This window comes from Sebastes fasciatus, chromosome 5 (assembly GCF_043250625.1).
Source record: "Sebastes fasciatus isolate fSebFas1 chromosome 5, fSebFas1.pri, whole genome shotgun sequence".
Taxonomy (NCBI): Eukaryota; Metazoa; Chordata; class Actinopteri; order Perciformes; family Sebastidae; genus Sebastes; species Sebastes fasciatus.
The window spans coordinates 9941041-9966125 of NC_133799.1; the positions used below are offsets into that span (position 1 = coordinate 9941041).

At 40.3% G+C, this 25085-nt stretch overlaps 1 protein-coding gene across 1 annotated transcript in view; it reads right to left on the reverse strand.

The window, feature by feature from the left end:
• Positions 1 to 25085, reverse strand: part of ddah1 (dimethylarginine dimethylaminohydrolase 1) — an 86277-nt gene continuing 61192 nt past the window's right edge. Inside the window, exons 4-7 of the mRNA XM_074634989.1 lie at positions 21606 to 21679; positions 14305 to 14424; positions 7808 to 7951; positions 1 to 2499 (exon numbers count right to left, since the gene is read on the reverse strand). Of these exons, the coding sequence (XP_074491090.1) occupies positions 2383 to 2499; positions 7808 to 7951; positions 14305 to 14424; positions 21606 to 21679 (455 nt within the window). The 3' untranslated portion in view covers positions 1 to 2382. The remainder of the gene's footprint in view (positions 2500 to 7807; positions 7952 to 14304; positions 14425 to 21605; positions 21680 to 25085) is intronic.

The following is a 25085-nucleotide window of genomic DNA, read 5'->3' on the forward strand; positions in this document are numbered from 1 at the left end:
TTCAATGCTAGATGTTAATTTATTACACAAAGTAGACTAAAAGGCTCAATTTAAGATGATTCAAATAATTATTACTCACAACTTGTATGAGACCTCAGTTGGAACAAGGGCAATCACAACATCATGACTAATGTGATGAGTAAGGGGATTAGTAAGAGGATAAATAAGCCCTCGACACAGTCAGCACACATTTTCAGGAGCAGTTACTCAAAGACAGGCTTGCCAGCCAGGAGCCACAAAATGTATTTAATGTTCTGATTTGAAATCAGCGATAGGAAAAGGTTAAGTACCAATGGGTGATTTGGAGCAATGTGAGAGGATCAAATCCTCTGATTGACATTGGACTAATGTTCAGACAGTGTATGACCAGTCCTGTCTAGCTCAGCAGTTGCGTGAGAATCAGAACTGGAAGCTCTGCAACTATGCTATCACCCTGCATCCAGCCAGCTGCCTCCTGTAAAATATACTACTAGTGTCACACTTTAACGGCAGGCCATCACATCTACAGTGCTCGCCAGACTGTATGATACTAGCCCATAAATTAGTCCAGATCGTCTATGAGGCAATAGCAGAGGGTGGGAGAGAGTGAGACAGAGAAAGTTTAAGAGAGTCAGTGTTTACTGGTGTACAAGCCTCTCCTCCCAACAGCAATTCTTTCCCTGTTTCATCACTGCCCACTTGCCCATACACAAACGTCTACAGAGGGAGGCTGAATCATCTCCTGATGTCATTTCCTCAACTTTCACTTACAATCACATTGAGAAAAAGCATGGTTTCACATATGGCGGGCTTTAACGTATATACAGCATATAGTGTATGTACAGTATACACGTTTACATACACTATGTTGTCATAGCTACAGGCCTCAAACATTAATTCAGCAGCAACAGAGATAAGGCCACCAAAACAGAGCTCCTCATCAACATCCCCTAAGCTCCTGTTTGCAGCTACCATTGTGAACACACATGGAAACACACCAAACAGTTAGCTCGTTCTGCAGCTGAGTGCAAACTCTCTCACTGCAGTCACATTTGGCGGAACAGACATTTGTTTCACAGCATGCTCTGAGTCAGTTTTCGAGTAAAAACTGCCAGACAGGAAAAAAAAACTAAAAACAGTGTAATCAACAACACAGGCAGAATCAATGGAGTGAGAAACTGCAGTGCCTTCAGAATCATTCAGCAAGAGAGAAGTCATTGGTCTCCCATGCAGACATGTTACATTAAGAGGAGCAGAGGTGTTCTGTTGGAATTAATAATCTTATAATAATGAAATATTTCCCACACCGTCAGCTTTTATCTGTCGTCTGTAGGGTTGGCACAGATTAATACGTTTGCATCCCCACATGAATCTAAACAAAGGCTCACCAGGAGGGATGCCAAATTGCTAAAATGAAATGGCCACAGATGGTCCTTGTAGAATAACAGGCTACTCTTAGCTTCTTCTCTAGCTGGTGGCAATGATTGAGATCAGTCAAAAATCGTCTCCAGTACGGTACGATCAATATCAATGATTACTAAGTAATAGTCGTGAAAAGTAAGAGCACCTCAGGTCTCAATGGCAGTACTTCTATCAATCATAATATCATCAAAACAGTGCGATCATACCAAAAGCTCATATCTCCAGAAGGCTTTTCAAGAACTGTATTTTCAATATGAGAAATCAAAACAACCTAATAGTGCAACCCGGTCGCACGAAAAGGCGTATGAATGACACGACGCGTGTAATATTCACGCCTCGGCGAGGCAAAACGTGACACTGACACGCTATCCTCTGGTGGACAGGCGGGTCTATTACACGTTTTGGCGTGATACCAGGTTGAATAGTCAGATCTATATGGCCATGCAATTCATAAAATATAGATTTGTATGTTAGTGGTTTTGAAATTTACTCAGAACCAACTGTAAAGAATCAGCAATAATTTATTATTAATAATTTATATGTTTCCTCCAAAATACAGTTGTTGAAAAATTAATAACAAATTGAGTCCCATTTGCATTATTATATAACCAAACACAACTAAATTAAATCACATGTAAAGTGGTGCATGTACACAGGACAAACCGACTGTATACATTTTCCACTGAAGTTGCCTGTTAGTGATGTAATTCATAAACCTGCAGTGTAATGTTGTAAAACTAAACTTTTCAATGGCACAAAAAAAATGATTTATCAAACAGATCCATCTGGTTTTGTTGGTCCAACAAAAACAATTTAACGATTTCTCTGAAAGGGTTGTAAATCAAACAGTATAAGTAAGGATTGGTTTACACACGAGCAGTAGGGGCTCAGCAGGGTCAAAGGGGGCGGGGGGGCTCAACATGGCACAAGGTCTACTCCACCTCTGATCTGGGATAAGATTCATTACAATCAAAATTTAAATCAGATGTTGGCCTTCTTGTTGATGAGCACAGAGCAGCATGTGAGGGCTCCATCCAGTTTGCACTTCTCCGAGTTAGACACGGGGATCAACATGTGGTCCTTCAACTTCTCGAACACCTGCGGAACACACAGACAAGGCGGTCATTGGAAAAACTGGCATCCTGTTTGTAGATTATTCTGTTAAGAACTTATTGAAAGTTATTATAAAATTATGTCGACTGAGAAAAATGGGAGAAACATGTTTTAATACTATGATATAATTGGGAATCAAGGACCTCCCCTTCTACATAAAAAAAAAAAAGCAAATACAAAATAGTTATCGTCATGACAACAGCTGTTCCTGCTCTGCCTCCCGACTCTGCCCCTGGGTACCACATCTGTGAGCCAGTGTTACAAGTATTGACCAGCCGGCACTACAACAAGACCTTTAGAAAAGGCTAAAGTACAGCTCAGCTGGCAGTAGTTAAACTGAAAGGGAGAACTTATGCAACACTTAAGTTTGTTTACTCGACTTGTAAACTTGTAATGTTCTGTCATATAAAAGTCTTTCAGAGGGACACAAAATGTGAAGTAGGAGAACAAGCATTCAAAAATGTTTCCTGGTCTCCCGGCAAAATATATAAAAAAGATGGGAGTGAGAACTATTACGACATTCTCAAAAGACCCTCGTAAAGAAGTGTGTCACCCTGTGGACATTTTCCAGAAGAAAACCAGTGTTTTCCTACCACACGTCCAAACCAGGATATTTTTCTCTTTAAACTCTCATTTCAACCCTGCTGTGATACTGAGCGAGGCCTTGCGGCACAGCCAGCGGGACCAGCTAAACAAATTCTTACCTCATGATGCAATATGGCTGACGAAGCCTCTAGTGATCCAAATGCCGTGTTTAAAGACGCCGCTCTCATGTGCCTCATAATTCTTGATTCTTCTCTACCCAAGACAGTTTTTGTAATGTGGGCAGGAGTACAGGTCAGGACCCTCCTTAAGTCACCATCATACTCTTCTGTAACAACATTATACCACTGAAAAAATATGGTGTTAACCCTGCAGTAGGTAGAATGATAATAATAACCTTTCTGCATATTGTAATTCAAGTGTTCTGAGAGAAAACTAGACTTCTGCACCTCCTCATGGCTCTGTTTTCAGGCTTTAAAAAATCTAGTCCATGATGGGAGACTTTGGCCAATCACAGGTCATTTGAGAGAGAGAGCGTTCCTATTGGCTGTTCAGTCAACGGAGGCAGCTGTCAATCACAAGCGAACTCCGATCAAACGGTCAAACTAGGCAGCGCTGATCAAATATGAATCAATATTCTGTTACTGTAATGCCTATTTCTCGCCTCAAATGTTTTCAGAAACATCTTGTAGTGCACATTTTAGCTGTAAAATGAGAAGGTTTGCTTCGGCTGGTGGGTGGTGCTTGGTATTTCCTCAACTGATCTCAACATGCCTGCCGGGTCACAAACTTTCTCATTGTACAGCTAAACAGTACACTACAAGATGTGTCTGAAAACATTTGAGGCGAGAAATAGGCATTACAGAATATTGATTCATATTTGATCAGCGCTGCCTAGTTTGACTGTTTGATTGGAGTTTATGAGTGATTGACAGCTGCTCAGAGACGGCAAGACTCCTGCTGGGATCTGATTGGTTGTTTCCCTCCTGTCTGTGAAATCTTGCAGATGCCATTAGGAGCACCGGAGGACACAGAGGCACATTATTTTTTTCAGATTACCTGTCTCATGCACTACTGTCAGGATATAGTGACCGTTTTATAAAAATAACTTTTCCATTTTCATACAGCTGTCAATCATATTTGCTCCAATTCTACCCACTGCAGCTGTAATGCATATTTCTATACATTTTTGTATAACATACAAACACAAGTATTGGATAAATAAAAATCTGGACCTGATGGCACTAGATGAGTTAAGGGATCACCAAAGTTATTACGGTTCATCCTAAGGGCAACATGAATGTATGTACCAAATTTACTCTACTCAATTAGGGAAAGTCTTGCGAGACGGTTAAAGGTTAGGTATTTACCTCAAATGGGTCGTTGGGCAGCGAGTCTCGCAAGAGTTTTTGCAAGTTTTCGCAATTTGCTGGTTACCTTCTAGACACGACCCAAATTTAATGGCAATCCATCTAACAGTAGAGACATTTCACTAAAAAAAACAAAAATGTCAACATCATAGTGACACTACAGGAAAAGTAACCACAGTCAGACAGAAACATCCTTTGGAGAACATTAACATCCGTCTGGCAATTCACACTTGTTGAGATATTTCAGTCTGAGTGAAAGTTTTGCACCGACCAAGCGACACCGCATGACTACAGGGTCAAGGAAGGTTGTGTTTTTGCATAACTCCCCCAAAACACCATTAAATCCCCTGCTATTTATAGCATCTCCACGTCCAAATTGTCTTCTTTTTTTTACATTTCCAGCCGAGTTCTAATTACTGCGGTTGATATTTATATGTTGGGTCGGAGGGTGGCATGGTCCCACACAGCAGGAGCTGCTATGTTTCACTAGGCCTTTTGTCTGCTTAGTTTCTTTATCTCCAAACCGAGCCCTCCAGAGCCGTCGCCACTGCTAACCATTAAAGATGCCCCGTCTCCACCCCCTCCGACCTCCACCAATCCTCTCTCATGACCCCCTGCCATTGTTAATGTGGAACTCTTATGTAACTTCACAAGCAAACTAAAAATAGACCGGAGATTAGGACAGACGATGTTTAGAGTTGGAAAGCAGCAGAAGTCTTGCAGAGTGTCTCTGTGATTGTGCAGAGAAATCTCTACATCTCATTGGAGGAACAAGCAACGAGTTCCCTGGGGAAACATGTACCAACTGCGGACTTACTGTACAGCAAGGCATGATTGGTAACTCTCAACTATGTGCTATTCATATTTTTTCCATAAGCTACAATTCCTTAAACACAGGTTTGGACCAAAAATGGGGTCTAGGCCAATTTCTGGTGGGTTTGAACATTATAGAGGAAACTGGATCATGGAACAAACATACATTCCTCAAATATTGCTCCAAATGGTCCGTTATAAGGTGCCTCCAAAAGCAGGAAGCGCAATATACACAAATAGATTTTTATTATGCTCAAGTTGAATTCCCTCAGTTAATCTTCCTGGAAAAAAAAACGAGCCTTCGCCGTAGTTGTAAGGCCAAAGACGTATAATTTTGTGAATTCTTCCCTCTAAAAATAGCTGGCGGAGGTAGGGGTTTTAACCACAGAGTACATTTTGAGGTCTAAGCACTGTCTCTGCAGATTGTAGGGTGCTGGTTTCGATCTTGTGAGAATCCTTTTGACTTGTTGTGATGTGGAGTGACCCCAAAGCATCTAAATAACACGGTTACTGCTCAGCCTTTCCAAACCCCGAGCAGACAAAGTGAGACAATAACATGTCATTCACGGTGAACTGCAGTGGAAAACAACACGCAAGTGTCATGAGTGAAAGGCAAAATTTGAATGGTGTGTTTGCAAGTAGGTCACTGTATGTCTGAAAGAAATTTAAGAAAGGTTGTGGTTATGCGTGTTCATGCAGTGATGGTGTGTGCTGTGAGACACCGCCGATGAGTTCAGCCAGGTATGTCGGGCCAGCGTACAGCACTTAGCAGTTTAACAAAGAACACATGCTATAAGGATTGTTCTGAAGAGGGCACTCAGAGCAACTCTTCAATTTTTCTTTGAAATTACTCTCATCCCTATATATTTCTTTTGGCATTTCCCTTATGAGATCCTGAAATAGTGCCAACTTGGCAACCATAAGTAGAAAAAGACAATTTTCTATCTAACACCAAGCCATTTTACTTTGATCAGTGCAGTCAGGGAAGCATTTCTTTTTTATTTCAGATATATTTTTGCCGTTATTTTACAGTAGACCTTAGACCACTAGGACATGTGGACACCAATTATTAATTTTAAGTGCAAGGAAATAAGATGTAACAAGTATAATTATGTAATTTGATAGTTTGTATATGAAGAAATTTAAGACACTTAAACCTGCATTATTGATTTTTTTTGGTCCACTGGCATCCCAACGAACCGTAAACATCACACTGATATACTATCGCCTTATTCAGTTAATATGACAAATACATACAAACAGTGGCTTATTTACACATCCAGCAGATACGGGGCTACATTTGCATTCATTTTGGTGTTTTTCTTCACCTGACGAATGTAAGTCCAACATTCACTTTCCTTTTAGCTCTGGTTTGGTCTCCAACTGCTCTCGAGGGAATTGTCTGTCTCTTTAGCAGCTAAATGCTACTACTACTACTATGTTCACTAGCTGGCTGCTAACTTTGTCTGCTAATTAATGCTGTGTAGGAGGCATACATTGGGGTTTATCAATGGAGGAGTGGCTGCTGCGTCTGGAAACAACACTGACGAGAGCGGTGAGACTGAACCAAAACAGTGAAGTTGTGGTCGTAAAATAAAAACAACGAGCTGAATAACTCTAAAACGCTCTGTGGAGCTGGGGGAAACTGCATAGTCAGGTGATAATTCTCTGTGTGTTCGACATGACAAGTGACCGCTTTCACATACACATAATCATTTGATAGTTGGCCTCTCCTCTATGGCTCAACGAGCCAAGAAGGAGAGAGAGAGTAGCGATGGTCAATAGAGTGAATGAAGAGAGGGAGCGGCATTAGCGAGAACAAAGCAGTGAATCAGAAATAAAACGTTATTTTCAGATTTTTTTTCAAGGCGGTTACTTTCTAAAGCACAAATAAACACACCCACACTTCCGCAAAACCCTGCGGGAAGGTGCCGATTTGCCGGATTTTGAATGAATGCGCTGTTATTCAGTCTATACATTGTTTTTTTGTTTTGGAAATTCCTGCATATTATACCTTTAAAGGGCCAGTGTGTAACATTTAGGGGGATCTATTGGCTGAAATGTAATATAAAAAAATAAGTATGTTTTCTTTAGTGTATAATCACCTGGAAATATGAATTGTGTTTTCGTTACCTTAGAATGAGCTGTTTATATCTACATACGGAGTGGGTCCTCTTCACAGAGTCCGCTATCTTGCGCCGCCATGTTTCTACAGCAGCCCAGAATAGACAAACCAAACACTGGCTCTAAAAGGTCACTTCACATAAAACTACAGGTTCCTTCGTTATAAAACACAGTGCTGGATGTGGTTGACCTGCGGCGGTCTGTGTAAAACAACCACATACTGCAGGGTTTCCCTCTCCGGCCAGTTGTTTATCTCAGAGGTCTGGACAGGATTCAGAGCAACAAAGGCAAGCGCTCATTAAATTGAAGCCACTAAACCAGTCTGGTTGTCCTGATGGCGTTTCTTCCTCCCAAAGGTGTAACCTCAGGATTGTAAATGAATGTGTGATTGTGTGCATGAGATAAAGTTACTGTATGTGGATGTGAAATGAGCTGAGCATTACCTTCACGCTCTCTGGATACTCCTCTGCTGTGGGGTGCAGAAGCACATGTCCCTTATTAGGCAGGTTCATGTAGATGCAGTTGGCAGCTAGGTCGTCAGGCACCGTCAGTTTGTCATAGCGATGGTCACTCATTTGCTGCATGATCTACACACAGCGATAAGAAACAGATGGGAAATAGACATTTAGGTAAACTAACGACATTTTGGGGAGTCCAAATGACTTTCAGAGAAACAGACAGAAAACAATTCAGACTATAAGACACTTCCAGTCAGAACAAGGCCACAATACCAAAGGCAGCACCACATCTTTCTGCTGGCCAAACCACTCTCGGGGCCTGGGGGGGGGGGCTTAATGGAGAACACAGAAGCAGACAGACATTCTTTCTCAGCAGATGTCATGTTATTTATGTAATCTGAAGGAGTTGAAAGTGGGACAGGCGGTGGAGGGAGAGAGGCTGAGATGACGCCCGTTGCCAAGTGGAAGTCGGAGGGTGAGGATGTTATGACCAGAGGAGAGGCAGGTGCCTCTTAATGTTTATGAGCAGAACATCTGCGGACGGATACCTCAGAGACGAGTAGGGGAGGGGAGGTGGAAAGCGAGTTTAAAAAAAAATTCAAAGCGTCAACATTCAGAAAAGGTATTTTGAGAGGTGAGATTTTTTTCCCAGATACAGACCTCCTCTATGCTTTCCTACTGCTCCTCTTTCTGTCATCGTCTTTAATCGTGGGGAGGATGAGTTGGCTGTTTGCTAATAATAATCGGTCAAATAAGGTCACAATTAAAAGTTGAAATCAGATTTTGCTCATAAAAGTCACCAAATGCCACTTATGGGAATACACAGCATCCAAAACGTTAAAATGTATGACGTCTTGCTTGACGCACATTATACTGTAGGTTCGGAGGAGTGGCTGTGAGCGAATGTGATGATGCAACAACAAACGTGGGAGGAAAATGCGAGAATTGTGAGCACAATGGGCTTTGTGGCTGGAAGGCTGACCCACTGACTGGATCTGTCCAAGATCAGGGCGTTTACTGAGACGGGGAAAGGCCTTTTTCCTTTGGGAGTTATATAGAAATATGGATTACTTTGCAGTTATTTATTTATTGCTTTTAGTCTTTGGAGAGGGCAAGCTCCAATGATGTGTTCCATTGTTTGTTCCTCTCCACAAGCACACACTGAGCTTGGTTTGCTGCCCCACCTATGGTGGCTGGTCCTGAATCTGTTGAGGGCTGACCACTGTCTTCTTGGGAGGTTGGTGCCGGAGACCTGGTCAGTGGGCTCTGACACCAGATATTTGTTTGGGACATCCTTGGACTCCTTTTCTTTTTCCCCAAGCAGATTGGGTGGTAAAGTTGGCTGGGTTTTTTTTTCTACAAAATTGGTCGTTTAGATTGAAGATGCAGTACAGTATATCATCTGAATAGAATGATGAACTGCTGTGGTCTTATCTTGTATGTTTTTTGTGTCTTTTTTTTTTCTTTTATTGCTATGGACCCTCCTGTGTGTCTGAAATAAAGTTTGAATTGAATATATTTGTAAGGGACCAAGCAGTGAAGCAACGAGGAAACAGGAGTTGTTGAACTAATTTGGGCTTTTTATTCAGCCAAAAAATAACAAAACATTATTAAACAATAATTGAATACCTAGGTCTAACAAAAAAGAGGTTAAAGTAATATAACAATACTTATTCCCACTATTAAACCAGATGTTAACTGAACAAAACTAACCTCCACAATGAACCATGAGGGCAGATATATATAGGGCTTAGCCAAACCAAAATAGAACACAAAGGGGTAAACAAGATGGACCCAAAATATAATTAAATACCAAGCAGAACTAACTACAACCAAATCCCCCCCATAACATTGCAGCACTTGGTTTGGCCCAGTTTGAGTCCTCATGGCAGCACTTGGTTTGGCCCAGTTTGAGTCCTCATGGCAGCACTTGGTTTGAGTCCTCAGCCACGCCCCTATCTCCACCAGGAAGTCAGCTCCCCCAACAGCCAACTCAAACAAAGAAACAAATGATTAATATAACAAATAATAATATGTGTAACCTCACAGTGTTAATGTGTGAATCTAAACTATATAAGGTTAAACACAAATAAGTGATGTTAATTGTAAAGGTATAGTTGGCTGCAAATTAAATGAACCTGTGTAGGTAGTAAACTAATGAGATGAGAGAGTGTGAATCGGAATGATATTACCCTGTGTGGCTGTGACCATCACAATATTACTTGCATTATTGTCATGTAAATAGATGTCTACTGATCCAACCCAATAGTAAATGTGCTGTTCTAAGTACTCTGTTAGGGCTTTCCTGGGAAAATCTATTCAGCACACAGGAAGTGACAGATTTTATGTTTCTGGCAGCAGCAACAGTGCTTGGTCGGAATAAATAGAACAGCAATCGTGCGGTTAGTACGAGCAGTAAATCCCATCATTAAATAGAAAAACCCAAGGAAAAAGTTGTCACACGACTGGACCCATTGTTAAATGAATGATCTCTGGGAAGTGCCATGCAAAGCCAACGCCGTAATGAAAGTTTTGCTCCGACAATGTTAAAAACAAAGAATAAAAGCGGTAAATCATGCATTACACTAGTATGGCTTCGTTGAATAGCCATAACTCATGTTTGATGTATAAACAGTAAATTAACAGTCCATGGAAATGACTGAAAAAATAAATCATGTTAAGTGTATATGGGCAGACATCGCCATTTCTGAGTGCAAGGCTGCAGGGTGGAGTACACGCATTATGTGCGCACACTGTACGTCTGTATGTGTGTAACCAGAGCAGACACATTCCCAGGTCACTTGTGGGTGTGTTAGGTGATTGCAGCAGCCCTGAATGAAAACACCGTCCATGTGCGTGACCGGCAACGCGGTCTCTCGCACACAGGAGGATTAAGAGTGGTAGAGGGGAGAATAAACGTTGACTCCACCAAAGATCACAGTTCCTGCTTCACTCAGAGTCTCTAAAACATCTCGTTTTCCAAATAAGAACTGTGGGTGTAAGGAAAATGTCCTACAGCAGAATTTAATCGTGCTTCGTGTTAAATTCTGATCCATGAAAGGCAATTAATTCCTCAGAAAATTCACCCGATGAATGGAACAGTTGGTTCTCGGTTCAATGTCAGTGGGTTCAACCAGATTATTATCTATTTTTAATACTGAAGGTGAATCAATTTATTCAAATCGCAGGGCTTAAGAAATAAAAAAAAAACAAGGGAAGGTTATCTTGGTTATTGTATGTTTTTAAGCAATTCTTAAATCAGACTTCCAGAAGCTTTTGCTGACATCAGTTCGTCTTGCCTGACATCACCAATTCGCCTCAGATTTGTGCGTCTTCTGCAAGTGTTTAAGAGCAAAAGAAAAAACAGAGAAACCATGCTTCTACACTGTCATCCTGGCCGTCGACCAGTTATAAAGCTACAGCAAATCAGCAGCAACTGACTTCTGGACAGTGGCCGAGGTCCAGTTAATACTCAGAGTGGTAACTGGGCAGCAGAATGTGCTCAGTCAGAGCTGCTGAAACAAAATATTTACTGGATGGTAATAAAATCCCCCCTGGGCAATCTCGACCAGTTAACAAAAACACTGACAATTTACTGGACCTGATGTTGTCCACAGTAGTCATCAGCATAATCTGTATTTTGGCCCCAGGAATGAATGTTTATAATGCTCAATGTTGTAATCCTTCCCAGCAAGCCTTTAAAAGTTTTGCAATACTTCTTTTCACTGATGAACAACAGCAAGACAAATCCTACTTGAGGCCATTTCCAACTATAGAGCGGGAAATGATAAAAATGAAATTGGTTCCTGTTGATGTACAATAAATGCTTGTTGTTGCTCCTTGACTCATATTTCACTCTGGAACTATTATTGGTCTATAGGGAGTGTTTATTGCTGTAGCCTGAGGTATGGAAGATGACATAAGGGAAGGTGGTGCCCTGAAACAATTCACATGTCTTATGTTTTTTCTGAATATCTTATGCATGAACAAGGCAACAAACCAGAGGCTCTTCACTCTCACCTATGATATGACATCAGCTGCTGCTGTCTGACTCTGCAGCTGACTCAGGGATTCTGGAAAGGAAACCCAGAGCTCAGATGCCTTATATGGCCCCTTTCCTGGTATGACACATGCTGCAGTCACGCTCACGTTGACTCTCAGCATGGCATTGTTAGCCTACATTGTCAACAGCTATTAAATAGATTGCCATCATTTTGTACAGACATTCATGTTTTGCTCAAACGCCACTGTGTTTCAGTAGAGCCGTCAGCGTAGCCGTAGACTTTTTTGATTATTGTCTCAGGAAGAAACAAGACGACAATTCAGAGACCTGCATTTAAATAATCTAAAATGTGGTATCAGCTGCTGCTCTCTGACACTGCAGCTGGATGATAATTAAATATACTAGATAACCCATCAATTTGTTTATCAGATATCAAAGAATATTTTATGTGTATGTTTGTGATCAGGATTTGGTCATCAAACACAACTCATCCTGAATTTAACTTTCACAGTTTAGTCACCTCATTATCTATACAAACTCAAGCATGTAAACATCCTTGAGGTGAAGACCACCAAACCCTGAGAGAGTAATGACCTCATGAATCAAAACAGGGCTGAGTGAAGGGCTGACTGGTGAACTAGAGCCGGCCCAGGCGGGAATAGTGTGTGCGAGAGCAGGGAGTGGGTGCTGCAGCCTCTTACAGAGGCGGTATTTCAGGATGATGACTTCATGAGTGAAGCTTGGCAGCGACAGCGGCAGATAGATGATGAAATCCATCCGGTCAGCGTGTATTCTCAATCTCATCCGTGGGAGAGCTAAACACAGACAGGAGACTACACCTGGCCTTCACATATACACAGTCTGAGCACACATCCCAGATAAAAACGGAGCCACACTGCTGAACAGACTGGAAATGAACAGCCTTATTAACCAGACGTCAGTGACATATACATATACATATACAGACCTTCTACTCCGAACCCACACTGGCAACAGGTCAGGGTCTCCTCTCTTGTCTGAATATTTTATAGCAGCAAAATTCTAGCCCCCTAAAGACAAACTGAATTAGTCGGGCTCCAACTTTAATTTGTACAACATGTTTTTGTCCAAGGGTACACAGTCGAGGAGCCTCACTGCCATAAGGGCTGCATCCACATCCAAAACAAGCACTTTGAATTCATTAAAACAGCATTCATGAGATCTCACCCCCACAAAGAGAACATTACCTAATTACAAATCCAGGGTCGTTAAAAGTCCTTTAAAACAGGAGCTAATTGCTGCAAGGGAGGATGACGTAAGCCGTAATTAGAAAGCGAGCAGTCTGTCATTAAGTCTCGCTAACAGCCACTCCTCGCTCCAGTAGCTAATTACTGGGGGTGATCAAACAGGCAGGAATCTTAATGAGTCTACGCTGGAATATAAAATCAATTAGCGCATGTGTTTATACCTGGATTCCTGACTTCTTGAGTACACTTCAGCTATGCAAACATGCATTACAAAACCAACAACTCTGACCTTGTGCTGCTCTCAAGTACATTGCTTCATTAGGATGTGCTGTCAGATGGTCTGGTTTTAATAGCCCCTCCGAGATACACTAAGTGGCTTTTACTTGACTTAAAGTAACCTTATGTAGGGTTGGGCCAGTAGGGGGAGATATCCCACAAATGAAAAGTCCTGCCAGAAAGGATCTGTCAAGCCCAAGGGTGTATAAGATTGTGTGTAAGTCGTCACACATATGTAATTGAACATAAAGCATGTGAGTCTATGCTGTGTAAATATGATATTACATATTCCACTGTATTTCAGTCATGCGTGCTGTGAGAAAAGTTCAGATGTGTTGATGAATTTTAGGGATAATTCCATCGGAGGGATGGGCTGAGATTTATTACTCTCTTTGTGAAAACGACTAATCTGTCTCTGTCGGGGTGTATAATGCCTCTCGCTCATGTCGAATCCTTCAGCATCCCTTGGGTTTATTTTTTGAGGGCTACGCGATGGAGCTCGATCGATTGAGAAGCCTTTTGTGCGGTAATGAGCTCAAGCTGTTTATAATGGAATACCTTTGTAATTGAAGCTGGAGTGTGAGCGCCAGGGGCAATCCCCTTAGCTTAGCCGAGAATATGAATTAATGAGGAAGGATTAAGGTGACAGGTGGTCTCAATGTGCTTGCAGTGGGAAGCAGCAATCAAGTAGTAAGTAAGGGAGTCTGCTCTGAATCAACACGTGTGATGTCCTGTCTTGTAGTGTTATTCTTGCTGAATACTTTGCAGAACAGGAGAAAAAAACGACAGGGCTGTTAATACCAACAGCATTGAGCCAAGAGTCAAAAAAAAAAAGAAGAAAAATCAGCTCCGTCATAGTTATAAAAACAATGCCACTACATTGATTCAGTGGTTTCTATGACTACAGCTGGGGGAAGCATAACAATGGGATGATGCTTTTACTGCACATACAACACATATACACACAATCTCCATACTTTGAGGGCTTTCTGTGCGTGTTCACTGGAGCCGATGACAATAAGGCCAGGTCCTCCCATACTGCAGAAGCTTTTCAGGTGCAGCCCCTCCATCACAGGCACAGTTGACACAGCATAGTCCTGTAAAACACAATCCAATTTGGTGAGGCAAAAACTGAATATGAAGATAGGACAGACCCAGGTAATGAAAACATATTTAGATTAAAGGTACAGTGTGTAGGATTTGGCAGCATCTAGTGGTGTGGTTGCAGATTGCAACCAACTGAGTACCCCTCCGCTCACTCCTCCCATTCCAAGACTGCAGTAACGTGGGCTGCCAAGTGCCAAACCGTGGTAACGCTGTTCTCCTCACTCAGAGGCCATCTTTACCATAATAACACTACTTTAGGACCAAGAGGAGTCAGACGGAGGCTGGCGGTACCACGGTTTTGCACTCTGCGGCTCACGTTATCGCAGTTTCACAAGCATGTTGGAGAACTATGGTGGCCTTCAGGTAACGTAAAAGATTGGTTTGTCCATTCTGGGTACTGTAGAAACATGGTGGAGCAACATGCTGGACTCCATGAAGAGGACCCGCTTTCTATGCAGATATGAAGGGCTCATTCTAAGCTAACGAAAACACAACTTAGTTTCAGGTGATTATACACTAATGAAAACATAGTTATGAATATTATATTCCATTTCTGCTAATAGATCCCCACAGATACACACTGTTCCTTTAATAGCAGCTCGGTCTAGGGTCAAACTGTTAAGCAGGAATCACTTTGAATCCCTTTGGGTGTGTGGTGTCAAACATTAACAGCTTGCCTCTACATCTGCTGACATAACCGTTTCCTCACAATTCTAATTCTTTGTAGGTAGTTCCCTACAAAAAGAGACAAAACATACAGTATGTACAGCAACGATGTCACAACCCAATACATAAACTATAGTACTGTAATGTTGTCCCACATATATCTACAATGACCTGTATTGCTGTACAGTGTTACACTTCCTCATTTATTCAAATGTGGGTGAACGAAATGTTAGAAAACAAATTTTTATGTAGTTTAATCCTAATAAAATAATCTTCATAAAAGCCGGTTTGGATTGGACAGGTGTGATAATACAGTCCAAGTCTTCCATAGTCAGCGACAATGCTTCACAATCCTTTAGAACCACAACAAAGCGCTGCAGCTCCAGTCAGTGTAGGTGAAATTATGTGAAATGTGATATATTGTTTTTATATACAGTATTGAAAGAAAAAAAAAAAGCACTGTAGTGGTTTGTGCAGTATCATTAAACTGGGTCTCAAGTGGCTTTTAAAATGAAGTAGTGGGCAGCTCTGGGGCGGAAACAGCAGGAGTGGACTGGGAGATAATGCTACTGAGCCCAGGGCTCATGGGGTTATTACAGAGCAACATGTAGGAGCCTGATTGGAGAGGCTTTCTGTGGCTGCAGGATGTTACATATCATATGTGGAGGTGTTACAAAACAACAGCTGAACATGTCATTCAAGCATCTTTAAAATCCATAAATCTTCAGTATTTCTCTATAACATTAAATATTCATGACTAAATAATCAACAATCAAAGTGAAAGATTGGAGAAAAAAAAATAACGTATTATATTATTAACTTATTCTCTATTAAGAATGTAACAGTCAAAATGTCACCTAGTCTGCTACATCAGGACTGTGAGGGTGTGGTTTGATCACATTTAATAAACAGTATCCTAGCAACATGAGCAAACAACACAACAACCGTCATCACATTTTGCTGCCCTGCCTGTTTCAAAACAGGGAGAAGCAAGGACACAAACACAAACATAGAAATATCTCATGTGAAATGACCAAAGCTGGTCAAACTGGCAGAAAATGTAGTGTTCATGTTTAATCCCATCGCTCACAGTGAGAGGCTCATTAAGAAAATACGTTTTCAGGGACTTTAAATCTCTAACCTTTTCAGACTGAGGATAAAAGCAGCATTCAGCCAGCAATTGCATCCATATTGATGGATATATGGTCCCTATTAGTGCAGCATAGGATCATTTCTACAGTACTTTTTAGAGGCCTATAGTGTGTTATTTATATTTATCCTTCAACAGCTGATTTTGGACTGACCCCTTCATTAAAATGCCTGTTAGCCTCCTTGTTAGAAAGAATTAAAGCCTGGGGTCCATATTTGAAGAATTATAGCATAGCCTCCTGAAACAACATCATTTTACCACAGACTTTATTTTGATTTTGATTTACTGAACTGAAAGAATTTCCCCACTTCCAAGTTGATTGATTGAGCATTTGATACATGGACTCACAGTTTGTGACAGTTAGACACACTGTAAGCCTTTTGAGAAATACAAAAGCCAGAGTTGAGTCCTACAGAGATTTGTAAACCTTGAAGTGATACCGAGCTTTAATTTGAATTACGACAGGATATGAGACTTAAAGCATATTTGCCAAGACCTTTCCGTCCTGAATCTACGTGAATATATTTATATGAGCATCTAAATTTTGGAGAACTGACATCCATGTGTTTTCTTAATCATGCAATATGTTTTGAATTGGTTTTTATAGCTCTCAGCTTAATAAAACCCTATGAAGTAGTGTGTACATTGTCCATAGTTACGCACTTTTGCAACATTTTCCATTCAAGAATATGTTAACACTTTTCAGGTCAATATTTGTTCTGCATTATTAGCTCAATTAAAGCGCTATGATTCATGGAAATAGTTATTGTGAATGAACGGTACGGCAATTGGCAGTTCATCATGCGTAAAAGTTAAATTTCGCCATCCTCGATGATTTCATGAACTCTTTCCTTGGCACTTGTTTAGAAGATACAAAAGGACAACTGGGAATTATGTAATTTGAACTCCCTTTACTCCTTATCCATGAACAGGAAGTTGCAAAATTAGAAATTGTATTATTTTTATTTTCCTTTATTTAACCAGGTTAGTCTCATTGAGATCAAAGATCTCTTTTACAAGGAATATCTGGCTAAGATAGCAGCAGATAAGTAACAGACAACACATAAATTAACAACATTAAAACTTGCTGACAACCTGGACTGCAGCGATTTCACCAGAGCTTTAAACTCATTCAAGGTAACTACGTTTTGAAGTTGAAGATCAGATTGTAAATTATTCCAAGCATCAGGTGCTGAAAACCTAAAAGCTTTCTTTCCCAATTCAGTTCGTACTTTGGGAATAACAAATTGCAAAATATCCATAAAACAAAGGTTATGACTTCTATCTTTCCTTTTTAAAAGAGAAGACAGGAAAGACGGAATTATACCCAGAATGCTTTTGTAGATAAACACATACCATTGACTGAGGCAACGAGCACATAAGGAAGACCAATTAACTTTAGAGTAGAGTACACAAAGATGAGTAAAATAACGACAGTTTGTAATGAATCTCAGTGACCCGTGGTACGCTATTCAGCATGCAAAGACAATGAGCAGAAGCACTCATATACAACACATCTCCATAGTCAATAACAGGTAAAAAGGTAGATTCCACCAGTTTCTGTTTCACACAAAAAGAAAAGCAAGACTTGTTTCTGTAGTAAAATCCTAATAAGAGCTTCAGCTTTTTTACAACATACTGAATGTGCTCCTTAAAAGACAAGTGGTCATCAATTAACCCAACTCAATTTGTTGACCATTTCTCGTTACAATGTTCTCAGATAGTGCTGATCTTGCTGTTTTTGAAGTGGTAAAGAACATACATTTTGTTGTGTCTGCATTAAGACAAAATACGAGTCATACTTTTCTCCTTATCAAGATAAATCCTTAACAGAATAAAAGGGATAATTGCGTTTCATCTGCACCAACAGGCTGATTTACTGCCATGTTGTGACCTGAATGGACCCTATTGACCAACCCAGAAGCACAGCAGACTGAGCTTCACTGATGAGGTCCTTGGAGGTTCTTATTGGTACAAGATAGTAGTCAACACCTCTTAGCCGCAGACGAAAACAAGCGGTCTGGCCTCTATATTACTTCTTCCCGAACAAACTCGTTCAATCAACAGCACCATCTGCTCTGACCTCTGCAAGGACCATAAAGAAAAGGGCTTCAACATCTGTACGCAGTTGTTGAGTGCTAAACAAACCTGGCAACAAAGTGATCCTTAATTTGATAATGAAAGGAAAAAACAACAGTGATAGGAGGAATCAATCTGATAAAAAGCGGAAAAAACAATAATGGACGCTCAAGTGATTTTTCCTAATGTCATTTGCCAGAGACGCATCATTAAGGCCTGTCTTATCAAAGATAACAGAGGAATCCATAATGAGGAATTCAAATCAGATACAGATGGGAAGACGGGAGCACAGCATTAAAGCCATTCAGGTTACCGTAATGTGCTGAACTATTCACGCCATGACCCACCTCTGAACTTGTGAGTCAGCCAGCTTTCCTCTTTTGTTGCGGCCTCTCAGAGCAAATCCAAGAGCGATACGCATAAAGTCTGCAGTACTAAACGTCTTCACATTACAATAACAGTAAACAAGATAAATCAGTCTGTGTTTGTGACCCACACCGTGACCATATTTGTAGGCTGCATGCCTAAATCCTTGTTTGCCTGAATCTGTTGTTTCAGTGATGTTTGGGATATTTCGTAGAATATTTCCTTTGGATGTGTGTCATGTGCGAGTGGTGATTGTTGAGCTCAGTTGTGGCAATAAAGGTCAGGCCACAGCGCACGGATACTGGTCGGAAAATATGGTGAAATACAAAATCACTGACGTCAACAAGGGTTGAAAAGAGACAGACCGGACTTGGTTGCCTTTTACTTAAAGGATAAAGCTGGGGGTGGCGATCAATATTTTGCTTACTGTCAACGAATCCCATGAGACGACCAAAACCAACAAGGCGTCTCTTAATACTTCCTGACTTCCCTGACCTTCCTATCTGTCTGGCACTCAGCCCCAAGCTTATTTTTCATTTCCTACTCCTCTTGAAATGGGTCACAAATATATTCTATTTTTAAAAAAGGGTAAATAGTTTCCTAAAAAAAAGCTGGCTACTGTAGTTTTTAGCAAATGCTACTCAAACAGGGTTATGTAGTAGCCAATTAGGTATGCTGGAGAGTGTTTATGCTATTAGGACAGTAGGAACTCAGTGCAACACTGTGGGTCACTGATGTGTCTTTAATAGTTTTCGAACAGCAATGGAAGTCTTTAACACAGAGTAATAACCTTTATCTACACAGACAATACTTAAATAGTTAGGAGGATCAATTTATTGTTTCTTTGCTCCTTTCATGGGATTTGATGACAATAAGAAAAATATAGAACATCACCTGACTTATCCTTTTAACGGTGCTTTTCCCTGATATGAGTTTATCTGACAGCTAATTTAAGACGAGTAAATTAGTGATAATATTAAATTTGTCAAAGGGAGACTAAAGACTAAAGTTGTAAATTATATTTTAAAAATACTTGAATTTCTTAACCTCCAATTATTAAATTGACAACGAAGGAGAAAACAGTTAATTCATTCAAATGAAGATAGTATTTAGTTGCAAGTTATGCTTTACCTTGCAACTAAATACTCTCTTTGAATGCCGGTATTGATCGATGATGATGAATAAAATAATTACTGAGGCAGGTGTTTCCCCTCCCCTTCACCACTGTGGTCAGAGGTGGCACAGTTTAGCATCAACAGCTGATTACAAATGCCTCAAAGCCAGCTGAGGCCTGGACCCGGACAGGCACTAATGACTAACTGCCATTAAGACTCTTTACAGCTGCATCCATCAATAATCTCAGAGCACTCAACTTCAGTGGTGTTAAATAACAAAGTAGAAATACCTTATTCAATTGTATCCTGCACAAGTATTTATCTAGTATTTATCCTTTTGGTTACTACTACCTTTTATGCCATTAGGTCCACAATTGATACTTAAACTTCCCAGATTGTTGTTCCCTACAAAAATATGCACAACGTTACTGTATAATATATATCATGTTTTAAATGTTCTAGCTGAAGTCTAGTTGGTCAGTTTGAGACCTTTGCAATCATCAGAGAAACTGCTTTACGCTAACTAGCTTAGAAAAATGTCACAGTACTTTTCATTTTATTGTCATCAATCATGCAGCTGATACGATGTGTTGAAGGGTTTCTATATTTCCTAGAAACAGTTAATGTTTAAATGAACTGTACAGCATATAGTCCACCTAGACACAGACTGGAAGTAGGAACATAATGGAGGCAGAGGTGGATGGATGGGGGACAGATGTAATGGACAGAAAGGAGTGGGTGGAAGGAAGCAGAGATGGATGGGGAGAGAAATGGAATTAGAGAGAACAGGAGGTAGAACAGGATGAACAAAAGCCAGATGAATGGAGTGATGATGCTGTTATCTTCCTGGCCTAAAGCTTTTATGATTAATAACATATTATTTCTTGTTTGTGATGTCTGATGGCTCACAGCAGACTTGTGCATCTCAAAGACTTAAGAAGGCAGAGTGGTGGTTGTATATTTAAACAAATTTAAATATATTTCTGTCTGACTGGCTGATCTCACATTTGTCTTGAAACTGGCTTAAGGATATTTAAAGACACAAAAAACACAACTTACTTTTATTTTTTGATACTTGAAGCTGCTCTAATCAATACTTTTATGTAAACAATGGGTCAAATGTTTCAAAATTTGCTTATCGTGACAAACCCACAGTGGATTATAGTCCCACTTTGTATTTCCCCTCAGCTCTACGGAGATTTATAGTGTTTTTCAGCTCATTGTTTTGGTATAAGAGTCTTCACTGTTTTGGTTCACTCTCGCAGGTCATATTAGTGTCGCTTTCAGCTGCAGCAGGCAGATGTTTTGTGCAAAAAAGCTCTAAAAACACACTAAACGCCGCCTCTCTAGCAACAAACCGCAGTCAGACAAAGTTAGCGACTAGCTGGTGAACACAGTGGAGTACTTAGCAGCTAAAGAGTCAGATATTTCTCTCAGGAGTTGGGTGGAACCCAAACTAGAGCTAGGAGAAGTGTGAATATTGGACTTACTGTACATTTGGCCAGAAACAAGACTCCAAATAAATGCTAATGATACTATTGTTTGTTTCTGCTGGATGTGTAAATAGGCAACTGTTGGCTAGCATGTTTGCCATGTCGACTTTATAAGGTGATAATATGTCAGTGTTATGTTTATGGTTTGTTGCGCTGCCCCAAAGTGGCTATAAATATCAATTAATGGAGGTTTAAGTATATTGAAATTCACATATTTAATTTTAGGCATGTACATATTTGTGCATGTATGTGTTATGTAACACTTTAATTTCAGTCAATTTCGAGCAAGCTATCAAACTCACCTTAAAGGCATCTGCTAGGATCTCTGCTCCTCTCTGATTGGTCCGTTTGGAAAGGCCAACAAAGAACTCTCGACCTGAAGAAAGAATCAGACGCCACTGAAGCTGTGCAAGCAAATATAAATTCAATGCAACTTACTTCAGTTGAATTCATTTAGATATTCAATAAAATTTAACTTTATCAATGCCTGTAGGGTCAACTGTATGCAGCAGCTCGCCAAACAGATCAACAAATACATACACAATATATAGGATAAGACGGAAAAACATTGGGAATCACAAAACTAAAAACAATCAAAGGCTATAAGCTTAAAAAACGATATGTGGAATAGTTAATAAATATATACACTAAGAAATAAGTATACATATCTAAAAACTCCATCTTCAAAGATATACAAGTTAATGAGGCTGTAAAAAGAGCATTTAAAAAAACCCAATGAAGAACCATAGACTGTATGTGGACATAGTAACCGTGACGTCACCCATGGGTTTGTGGACTACCGTTTTGAAGCATTGAGTTCGGCATTTTGGCCATTGCCATCTTGTTTTTTTGCAACCGCAATTGAAATGAGAGGGTGGAGCTAAGTACAACCGAACTCTGAACAAGATATTGTTAGGCGACCAAAATGTTACAATTAACTTTCATGAACTGAAAACACACTGTGAAAGGGTTAAAGTTCTAAGACGAAAACAGAAAAACACCCAGACCGGTGAACGCCGTGGTAGCGACCTTTCAATCACAGGGTAGCCACGCCCTAAATCATACCCTGCTTTATGGTCTATTTAACTCTAAATGGGACCATCGTTTATCATTTATCATGCTGTATTGAAGAAGACTTGAAACTAGCGATTGAGACCATAAACTCATGTTTACAATGTTTAATGAGGTAATAAATCAAGTGAGAAGTAGGGTCATTTTCTCATAGATTTTTACACAATCAGACATATTTTTGCAACCAGAGGAGTCGCCCCCTGCTGGCTATTAGAAAGAATGCAAGTTTAAGGCACTTCCACATTGGCTTAACTTTTCAGACCCGGAGGTAGCCCACTGTGAGGAACTGAGAAGGTGGAAAGCAGAGGGGATATAGGACTTTGAGCAATGATTAGTATAATATCTGGAATATTAACATACAACATCTAAAAAGTTCCCAAATCTGTAAAGTCTAGAGTGATACAGTCTAAAAGTCTTGAATACCAGCAATACAGCGAGCCTGTGGAGCTACAGTAGGTGAACACTGCAGTCACCGCTGTGACTTTATGCATGCCTGTGAGAAAGGCCAACTGTGGTCAGTATGGTGGGGCACAAGCAGACAGAGCCCTGAATGCCTGGCGAAGGCTGCAGCAGCACACTGAGCTCTCAGGGATGGGCTCCTAACGTAGCTGCTGAGACTTTACAAAATGAGCTGTTAGCCGGGGCCCTGCCAACAGGAAATGTTTCTAGCCCTGCCATGTGAAACCGATTTCAGCTGGAAGGAACGAGCGCACAGAGCCAGTGTCTAGAAACCCAATTAGGTGTACTAGGCTTTTTCCTTGTGGCCTGCAGAGTGTAGAAGACACTGACCCACATTTTAACTCACCACACTGTGGACCGTGCCAACGATTCTCTGCCCTCACCAAATGTTATTATCTGATGCCAGAGGCACAAGAGGCCCGTGGTGAGAGCCTGGAGTCCTGTTGATTTGATTTGACAGTGCAGTATGGTACACAACGTTTTTGCTACAGAATATGTTTCATGGGAAATTGTGCTTAGCGCACTGAGAAACCGGGTCATCGAGGTCGCACAGAGGAATGTTTGTGTGGAGGATCCCGAAAACACAGACACAAATTTACAGACACACAACAGTCTGCACACTTAGTCAACTGTCTGTGAGATGAGAGTGCAGATGCTCATACTCTCACTGCTCTCATATTTTCTGTTTACAATTACATCCTCTTATTTGTACTGTAATGCAACAAGTACACGCATAGTTCTTACATGAAGGTAAAGGACTACAGTAAAACCCAAGACTTCTCAGTGACCCGTTACCATCTTTTGACATTTGTAAAGTGTATCATGTTAGAAATAACACATTGCGTTTCTTGAGAAGCAAAAATAACAGATGAGACAGAGACAAACAACACAAAGCATCCTGTTATATGATTTTAACATATTGCTGCAAGCCCATCAGAAATATGTACATTAAGTTGCTGCTTTGGAATATTTTCTGAAATGGTCGGAGAATTTCTGCATTTGTTAATAGCTGTACGGGGAAATATCTAAAGTACAACCCACGTCATTACTGACCTCAATCATTGAAGCAAGGTGGAAAAACAAGTTTTTGTTAAGCTGCTCTCGAGAACCAGAAACTTATTGTGCAGGTTTATGCCAAAAATCTTACTTATTTGTGCGCTGATTAACTTAAAATCACGTCATGTAGGAAATCAAACTAAAAGCGTCCAAGCTTGAAAAGGAAATATGTAATTTCTGTTTACTGTGTGGGAAGCAAAGTTTATTTGCCTTCATAATGTGAACTGCTGTTTGAGAAAACATGGAGAAAAGCCCTTAATAAACCTGTGGCCTTTCCATAGTTCCACTCAAAGGACTACAATTTACAGTTTAACAGTGTACAAGATCTAAAAATAGCAAAATCACCAGTATGATGTTTGATCCATCCAACAAGTTTGGGTGTTGTGTTAAACACTAAATGATCTTTTCTCTGTTGCTGTAGATTCTGATTATGATGAGCTATATGAGCTATAAAGCTTTGTTTTCGTGTGTTGATTCGTGTGTTGGACGGTACTTTTTACTGTCAAAACGATGTTGTGCAACACTTGGGTCTATGCTAAATCATTTTCAAAGTGCTTTACAAAGTAATGGTTCAAGAAGTAAAATAAAGTGTCTATTAAAGTAACCTTTAATAACATCTGTAGGAGCTTACAACACCCACATTTTTTAAATCAAATCATTTTTTAGGATTATTTGTGGTTACTAATTCAGTGCAGGAGATACAACCTGAGGATGCATTTCATAACAACATCATAGCAACCCCACAGTACTAAATTTCAGGCTCGCATGTATCCACATTTGCACCCAGAACAAACTGACAAAGAGGACATGGTGCCATCTCTCAAGCTAGATGTAAAAGTCAACATTACCCTGTCTCACCTTCATAGCTTCATCTATATATTTCATTTCAGTTCCTGTATGGACTAACAACTGGCAAAACAATGCTAAAAGAAAGTACGCTTCGATGTTACTATATATATTAGAATCTTGGATTGGATTATATTATTATTATTAGATGGCTTTTAGAGCTTACAGAGTGCTTTATGGAACTATGTGATATACCTTGCATGAATATAACCTAAGAGTAACAGTGGTTCCCCTTTAGGGAGAGTGAGAGTTACGTTTTTTTTGTAAAATCTTCCATATGTGGATGGACTCAGGCTGTTGGTCGATGGTGCAGAAGTTTTAGGTGTTCAACAGTGATTGAGGAGACATAG